Genomic DNA, 8,848 nt, shown 5'->3' with positions numbered 1-8,848 from the left:
CACACAGTTATAGGGCCTGCACATAGAACCCCCATTAGTCTCAGAGGCCCCATAGGACACACACATAATGTCTCTATACGAATAAGACATCCATAAAAATATATACAAATCTGTACATCATAATTAGCAATTTATGTTTTATGATTGATATGCCCAAGTTGGTAGCTTTTCATAAAAAGGGCTTAAAGCTCACTGCTTCATTTAACCCTGGGAACTGTGTAGTTTAAGCTTTAATCTCCATCTGTAGCTTTAATCTCCATCTGTAACAATCTACGATTTAAATCACCTCCTCTTGGGTCTCTGTGTACATGATCAAGAGCCATAAATTGGCCACAAGATGGATTATACCTACAATGTTTTGCTGTGTGTCAACCCATAGGCAGGCTAAGGTCCCCTATTTCAATTGCATATATAGTATATGATCATGTATTGTTTGCCAGAACTTGCGCTTTGTCTTCCCTATATAATAAGCCCCACGTTCACATGTTAATAAGTAAATTACCACTGTTGCTTTGCAGTTTACAAAATGTTTGGATTTAAAAAGTATACCATTGGGCAGAATAACCTCCTTACCCTCAATTAATTTACAGTATGAGCAACTATGGCATTTGTTAATTTCTTTATACTTGCACAGGTCCCCTCTATTGTCACCTCTGTAGAAACTATGTATCAGTTTATCCTGCAAAAACTATGTCTTTCTATGCACAATCTCCAGGGTTTGATTAACAAACTGTTTTGCATGGGGGTCCCCCAATAATAAGTGCAAATATTTTTGTATGATATTGTGAATCTGTTTGTGTTATCTTGTATATTTAGTAACCAATTTGACAGTTTACATTTTTTATTGCTTTTGTTTGTAATAAAACAACATTTCCCATGCTTTTTGGCAATTATTTTGATATGATTAAGGCATTTGGGACTATAGCCTCTGTGCAACAGATGTATTTTTATAGTGTCTGCTTCCCTTTGGAAGCTTATATCATATGCAAAGTTGTGCTGAATTTGTAAATATTGACTTTATGGTTTTAAACATATAAGGGGGACCAGATGAGAGCTGTCAGCATGCAAAATGGCGCTAGCTGCTGTTGGTTTACGATACAGTGTACTCCTTATTGTACTGTCATACCTGAAGACCTCAACATCCAAGAAGGAGATTTTATTTGAATTACTGGGTATAGTTAAAGAAAGATTGTACGATTGTACATATTAGTATTTAGTTTTGCAACAAATTCTTCCAAGAATGAACTACCTCTCTCCTAGATGATAAAAATGTAATCAATGTACCACATGGCACAAGTATCACATGGCACAAGTACATCTACAAGGCATCATCCAAAAACAGGTTACATTCACACCCCCCAGGTACAGGTTAGCATAGGACTGGGCACAAGTTCCCATAACTACTCCCTGCACCTGTAGGTACCATTGAGACTGAAAACATTATGTCTTGGAATTCTCATTATTACATTGCCATTGATGTTGGTCCTACTCTTCCACATCAATGGCAACTAACAAAACATCCTCTGTCATATGGAGATCCTCAATTATGAGTATTTTCCTATACCAGTCCCTATTGTTCAAAATTTTCAAACACATTCTCATAAAACAGGTTATCCATCACTACAATATTTCCCCCTTTATCAGCGGGCTTTATTGTGATACTATGGTTTCTCGCTAGATGGCCAATTGAATGTACATGCATTCTCCCCACCACCATCTATGTTTGAAACTGAAGTATGTGTACCTTCACCACTTTGGGTAATACTTGTAACATCCTTTGTTGATCTCACCGAATCAATAGTTTTCTGTCTATTCAAACACCTCTTCCTCACTAGTGTGTATTACCTTTGTGCCATTTATTTCCCGATTGGGTAGATGTGTGAGTGTGATCCTGGTGAATCTTTGAGGAAAAGAGGCATGTGAGGAGATATCAGAAATTACAACATCCATATCATATTTGTTCCTCCCTTGATTGCTTAGCCTACCATGTTGATTATTAATCCATCGATAGGCATGGCCCTCACGAAAGGCTGTCCTATCTCTGGAGAATGTATTTTTGATATATTACATTATATCTAGGGATGTTCAGATACCAGTGCCGATACTTGGCATTTTCACAAGAACTACCAGGTTTGCAGCGTTTGCAGCTGGGACCTAGCTCTGGCGCTCCACCACTGTCCTGAAATCATTAGTCTGTATTGTTGTAGAAAAACTGTCACATGACAATAAACAAAAATGTATCAGTACTTGTATCTGTGAGTACTTGGACAAGTATCAGTACTTGTACTTGAAAAAATGGTATCCGTGAATCCCTTATATACATTTATAAAAAAATAAAATCATACAATAAAATGGATGTACAAATCCCAAGAGCTCCGTATGCTCCTTAAAAATGGCAGCTGCCTCCTCACTTTTGAATTTTTCTCTAGTCCAGTCTTGGAGCTGGAAAAGTATCTGGTCATGTACTTGGTATCTGAACATCCCTAATTGTATCGATTGTATTTTTACAAATAGCTATTTTTCCAAATGGTCTTTATTTGAAAACAATTTGTGATTTATAAGTGCAGTTCTGTTCAACCCCAATTCCAAAAAAGTTGGGACGCTGTGTAAAAATTACATAAAAACTGAAATCTGTGCATTTCTGGCAAATATGATTTTCTAGAAATGTATATTGATGAGGGTTATAATCCCTTTGGCCTTAGGGTCTAAATTTTGACCACAATTAGGAACATGACAGAAGAGTTTGAAACTCAGTGGGAGAATAACCTCAATATATGATGTAATTATTAATTTTGGAATTTAAAAAGGAAATAGATAGGATAGATAAGGAGATTCTGTCTTTATTTACAACCCCAATTCCCAAAAAGTTGGGATGCTGTGTAAAAACAGAATGCAATGATTTGCAAATCTCATAAACCCATATTTTATTCACAGCAAAAAAAACAACAAATCAAATGTTTAAACTTAGAAAATGTACTATTTTAAGAAATAAAATACGGCATAGGTATACAGTATATCTTCAGTGTAGCAGAACCATTTTCAAGCTGCCCAGTTTTCAGACAAGTGAATTGACCTACCCTTGTCAATTGATTTATTTGAAAAAAAACAAACAGGAATGTACCACACAAAAAAGCACCAGCTGTCTTTTACAAATATTTGTAATATACATTGTTTGACCTTCAGCTTTCTTATAGTGCCACATCACCAGGTTTATTACTAACCCCATAGCAGATTCTCTCATTGCAGTATTAGAGAGAAAAAGGGAGAATATAACTGGTTGTGGAGGGCAACATAAAGTGTGTAAACCAATTCCTTCCTCAGTCACTTTCCTAAAATAGGTATATTTTACTTTTGTGGTAAATCTGACAGCAAAAATATTTTGCAGCCTGACATTGATGATGGCCGAGTTGGAAGACCAAGATCCATGCTAAGATCTTATCGCCAGATGTCTGTTATTTCCATGTCTTCAATTGGATCTGAATGCAGCACTCCTATCAAGACTGTCACAGAAAGGTTAGTCAAAATTCTTGCTGCCTCTAATCATGGGTTCTGCTTCTTGGTGTTTTGCAGGAAATGGTGACTTGCTCTCTCACCTTAAGGATTACTGTAAAGGTAGCTCTTTAAATATACCCATGGATATCGAGCAAATGCAACTGATTACTATGTGTTCCTTTCTCTGTGAGAGCTGCCATCAGTGATCAAGGTCATTCTAAGATTACTGTGTTTACATTCAGTTTGTCTTAAGCCTGTGCTTTAACTGCAGAATGGTGAGAACAAGTAAGGCATTTAATTAACTTCCATGTTTGGTCCAATATTTTCAATGCTAGGAGCAATAAACAATTAATTCTATGCTGTAATGCACTTATTCAATCTCTATAGTTCCCAAATGTTTAAAGCAAACAACCTTTATGTAAGTTTAGCTCTGCCTTGGGCATCCGCAAGTAGACAGTTAAAGGATAATTAAAGCCCCGTTTTTTTTTGCATATATCTACTGCTAGCAAAAGTGTAAAAAGAAACAAAAAAAACGCTGTAACAGAGGTTAATACTTACCTGTGTCTTCACTGCGCGCTCCCGTCCAAAAATGTGAAGATCCTTGGGCGGCCGCAAAGCATCTTGGGGCGAGCATATGCGCAGTTCAAATTTTCGGCCGGAACGCGAGGAGAGACACAAGGGAAGTCTATGGACGCGTGCACCTGCATGCAGACACCGTGGGACAGAAAGTGCCAGCAAGCTCAGAGGAGTCAGCGCTGGATCGGAGACCCGCCGCAGCACTGGAGGGACAGATGAAAACGACAGGAAAGAAGAAGATCGGATTAAGAAACATAATTTAAGGTAAGTGCTTTCATTAACATTGGGGGAGGGGAAAAAATGACTTTAATGGTGGAAGTAAGAATAAACATGCAAATTGATCGCTTATTGTAACACCGTCTATGTTATTTCTGGAGGATCAAAGCTGCGGAGAGGCCTTAGGTACGTTGGGGGGCTCAATCCACTCTCACCACAGTACCCAGTCTTAGTGACGGTTATTCGGTAGTCAATTCCAATATTGAAATTTAATATTGAAAAATATAGACACTCACGTTAAAGGGAAAATGGGTAGAGTGGCACTATGCAGATACAGTCTGGGTTATGACCAAGTAGGTAAAACATGGAGGTTAGAATTCCAAGGAGGTACTCTGCACATTTGTGAAGGAGGGTTAGGAATTGTTTTACATCATTCACCGTTCACCGACTCCACAGACATATTACCTCATACACCCTAGAGGAGTGTGCGTAACATGGGATTAAATATCTTAAGTGCTCTGCACTATGTATTACATAGGTTAGGAACCATTACACAAACAAATATATCAAAAAAAGGGGAAAGAGAAAGAAAGGGGCTTTTCAGTGACCGCTAGAGAATACCGGGGAATTGATCCAAAAATAAGGTCAGTAGATTCTTAGATATAATAAAATTTCATTTTAATAACTAGATTCCTAATGTCAATACATATATATTAAAATTCATCCAGATAAAAATCATAAATAGATGTATACAACATAAATAACCTCCCTGGAGCCCACACAAAAATCATGATTATCAATTCGTATATTGGTCATTGCTCTCATTGTATCCATATCTTATTTCAATGATTAATTGTACATAAATATTCTACATATCATTAATTCAGCTATGATTCTCTGCTTGCTCCAGTCTTCGATGCGTTTCGCCAAACGGCTTCTTCAGAAAGTTTTGGGAGATAATTTGTGATATTTCTCTATCAATCAAACATAAATTAATTTAACTCCAAAATAAATGCAATATTGAAATATCTAGTACCGATACAATAATAGAAGGTAAATACCAATTGTTCCGGCATATGGCAGTATCTGTCCACTGATCCGGAGATAAATCCTCGTACCTCCAGGGAGCAGAGAGAGAGATAGGATAAATATAGGTGGCCGAAATAGAGGGGACTTGAGTGAGCCTCAGTATATACCTAGTGAAAAAAAGGTGTAAGGTTATTGTGATCCATATAGTCACAATGGATAAGTGCTCTTGTATTGTATCTAACCAATTGCCCTATTGATACTTTTTTGTAACTTGATTGGCATATATGTATCCATATCTCTTTGGTCAGTCACTGCAAGGTGTAACTCCCAGCCTTTGCAGACGAGAACTATTGAACTTATTTAAATCAATTGTTAGTGCTAACAGTAAATCTCGGGCAGATTGGAAAGACAGGCAAAAGCTACTTAGTACATATATGAATATAGTGTATCTTACTAAGCTGTATACATACCATTGTAGCCAGGGACTGAACTGAGGCTCACCACCCCACCATACGGAACATCAACCGGCATAGACCCACTCTCTCCGAACTAAAACCCTGCTGCACGCCATCACACCGCACGATATCGTGCGGTGTGATGGCGTGCAGCAGGGTTTTAGTTCGGAGAGAGTAGAGTAGGTCACCGAAAAGCTCCTTTCTTTCCCTTTCCCCTTTTTTTAATATGCTCTGCACTATGTAACTGATCACAGCATATACAATATTAATAGTAATGCGACCTGGTTAGGTGCAAACTGAAGACTCAAGTACGATCAAAATCTCTTGCTAAACAGTATTGGGAACCCCGACTCAAAGAGGGTTGATGTATCTTGTAGTTCACAATCAGGATACCTTAACTTCCCATATTCAATCACAGCAACATGGGTTTTGACACACTGACATAGCAACAGGCATGGGTTATGATGACGTATCTAGTTCAATGAATTTCTCCACAAGATTACAAAGTTGTATGACAGCAGATAACAACCAGTCCTTAGTGGATTAAGGTTACTTGCAGTTTTTTGAGAAGGTTTGTCCCCTGGAATCTCGGAAGAGCAGATCATAGCGTTCCTGGAGGAAACTGACAGCAAGGTCCCAGCATCTAGTGCTGACAATCTGGAGATGGCAGAGAGTCCTGGTGTGTATTGCAGTTGGGGAATAGCACGCCATTCAGCTCCATTAGTGGAACGCCATCCAATCATCCCCCTGCGGCTTTAATGTGTCAGTTGGCGGGGGAGGAGCCGCACGTCGCGCCTTACGTGTGCGGCCACTGAGACTGGTGCTTGAGTAAAATGCCTAAACTTACAAAGTAAAATGCCTAAACTTAATCAGACAGAGCCTGCATCTCTTGAGAGCCCCATCTTGATCTCTGAATTTACCAAGGCCCTTTTCCATATGAAACATGGTAAATGAGCCATCCCACTTTGTAAGAGAATGCCCACTCGACCTTTTCTTCTCTTGGTTCTCTTTTTGTGTACAATTTTTAGTTTACTTTCCGGTTTTCTTTTTCAGGCTAACTTCTGTGGTCCGAGTTTCCTTTTCTCCTTTCTTTTCTCCTCTGCCTCTTCCTTTTTTTGGGTTTTAGACCTCTCCCCTTCTTCCTCCTCCCCATCCTCCCCCCCTTTTGTATATTGTTTACATCACTTTAAGTAAAGTTACGTTTTTTTCCCTGGCTTTCCAGGATTTAATACCCGTGCACCAGGGTTTTGTTTATCACAGGTTAAGGGCCTATGTCCTTTGGGATTACCATCCCATGATGTCTTTAAAATTGGAGGTATTTGCATGAGCTCTGGATTTGGTGGAAATGCGAGGGCATCTTGTAATGTCACTGCCTCCCATTTTGTCTTACCTATGTCGCTGTTGCTATATCAGTTGTTTTAATATATGCTGGCTGTTTGTTTTGCATTAACGGATATGGATTAGCTGCTGCACCAGCTGTTCTTTACCTATATCCTGCGCATGGTTATTGTTTTCTAAACCTAATAAAAATTTTGTGAAAGAAACCCAGCAAATGTCCTGGACCAGATGATTTCACAGCTCTGCCTGCCATTCTTACCGCACACTTCACTAAAGTCTTTAACTTGATCAGTTCTGTTTTTTTTTCATTATACCCGTCCATGCTGGAAGCCCACAGGGTAAAGACCCAACCTCTTGCTCTAATTATGACCCTATATCTGTTAAATACAGATGGTACATTTTCTTTCTAATTAAATTAGCTTAGAACAAGTAGGCTTTAATCCTTGAAGGGAAGGCAATGATAACACAATTAAAGCATTACATATTATCCACTATCTTCATAGGCGGCACGTGGTAGGCCTTCTCTTGTCCACGGACACTGGAATGTATATGCATATTAAGGCACAAATGCTCCACTAGTTTGAAAACTGAAAGGTCTGCATACAAAATGTTATCAAGGTGGTATTTCACCCCAATAGGATTTGTAAGAAATACCCTACAGCACCTGATAAGGGTTCATGCTGTAAATCTGAAGTTGGTTTCCATTCTTCACATATGGTGGACATGCCCATGCATTTCTTCTTCCTGGTTTGAAATCCACTTTTGGATTTCCAGAATTACACCCCACCTCTCATCTCTTAGAACCTCAGAGTTACCTCCTCCACAACATTTTAGACTCTTGGATTTCCTTCAAGAACTCATTAGAAATATACTTACATGATATCTATGACCAAAAACTAAAAATAAATATGTATTTATATTTTGAATTTTCAGAAGTTCTATGCCACTCTTAATAACCATTAAGATCTAGAATTTTGTAAACTTACTTAGACTAAAATGCCCATAGAATGTACTTCCTTAGTGCAATGATACAATTTCACTCGGCCCTGCGAATATGCACTTCCTTGTGCACAACTCAAAGCCTGCATTCTGAAATACAACTCAACGTCTGAAGAATCTAGCATTATCATTGCTTGATGGAAGCAATGCATTGTGGGCTATGTAGTCTTGAGATATCAAGATTGCATCACATCAAGCAGCAGGGAAAGAGATGCAAAGCACAATGGGAATCCAGGAAGTTGTGGAAAGGATGGGCAGACAGAAGGCAGCATTCACTAAGTGAAAGAGATTTTTTTTTTCAAGTAAGCTGTGATTGCATTATCAAAATTTACTGTAGTATGTATTTTCATTCCTATTCTGATGTTATAACATGATATAATGTTCATGATTTATGAAAAAGGTATTTTAAATACATTGTTGTGGAATGGTCATGTTAATCATTATACCATTTACTTTCTAGTAGCCTTGACCTCGAAGTGGCAGTGGCCAAATCAAAACCTCAAGGAATTGAAGTGGGTCCAGTTCCTATATCAAGTGAAACTGAAGTAAAATTGCGAAGGTCTCGTAAAAAGACAAAAAGGAGCAGTGTAGTGTTTGCTGATGAAAAAACTGCTGAGTCCAAGAGAGTAAGTTTTGAAACCATATCTCTTTTATTAACTATCAGACCATGGCAGGTCATGGGAGAGGTCTATGTTTGAACCTCAGGCTGTCAGTGAAAGCTGAAATCTAGATTGAAGCAGTGG

General features: G+C 38.4%; 1 protein-coding gene across 1 annotated transcript in view; it reads left to right on the top strand.

Moving 5' to 3' along the window:
• DOCK2 (dedicator of cytokinesis 2) overlaps positions 1-8,848 on the top strand; it is a 173,616-nt gene that overhangs the window by 147,010 nt on the left and 17,758 nt on the right. The window contains exons 48-49 of the mRNA XM_018558336.1: positions 3,386-3,513; positions 8,569-8,731. Coding sequence (XP_018413838.1) covers positions 3,386-3,513; positions 8,569-8,731 — 291 coding nt within the window. The remainder of the gene's footprint in view (positions 1-3,385; positions 3,514-8,568; positions 8,732-8,848) is intronic.

The sequence above is a fragment of the Nanorana parkeri genome, unplaced genomic scaffold (genome assembly GCF_000935625.1).
Source record: "Nanorana parkeri isolate BGI_ZX_2015 unplaced genomic scaffold, ASM93562v1 scaffold332, whole genome shotgun sequence".
In the NCBI taxonomy this organism is placed as follows: domain Eukaryota; kingdom Metazoa; phylum Chordata; class Amphibia; order Anura; family Dicroglossidae; genus Nanorana; species Nanorana parkeri.
This window is presented reverse-complemented; position numbering and strand designations above follow the sequence as displayed.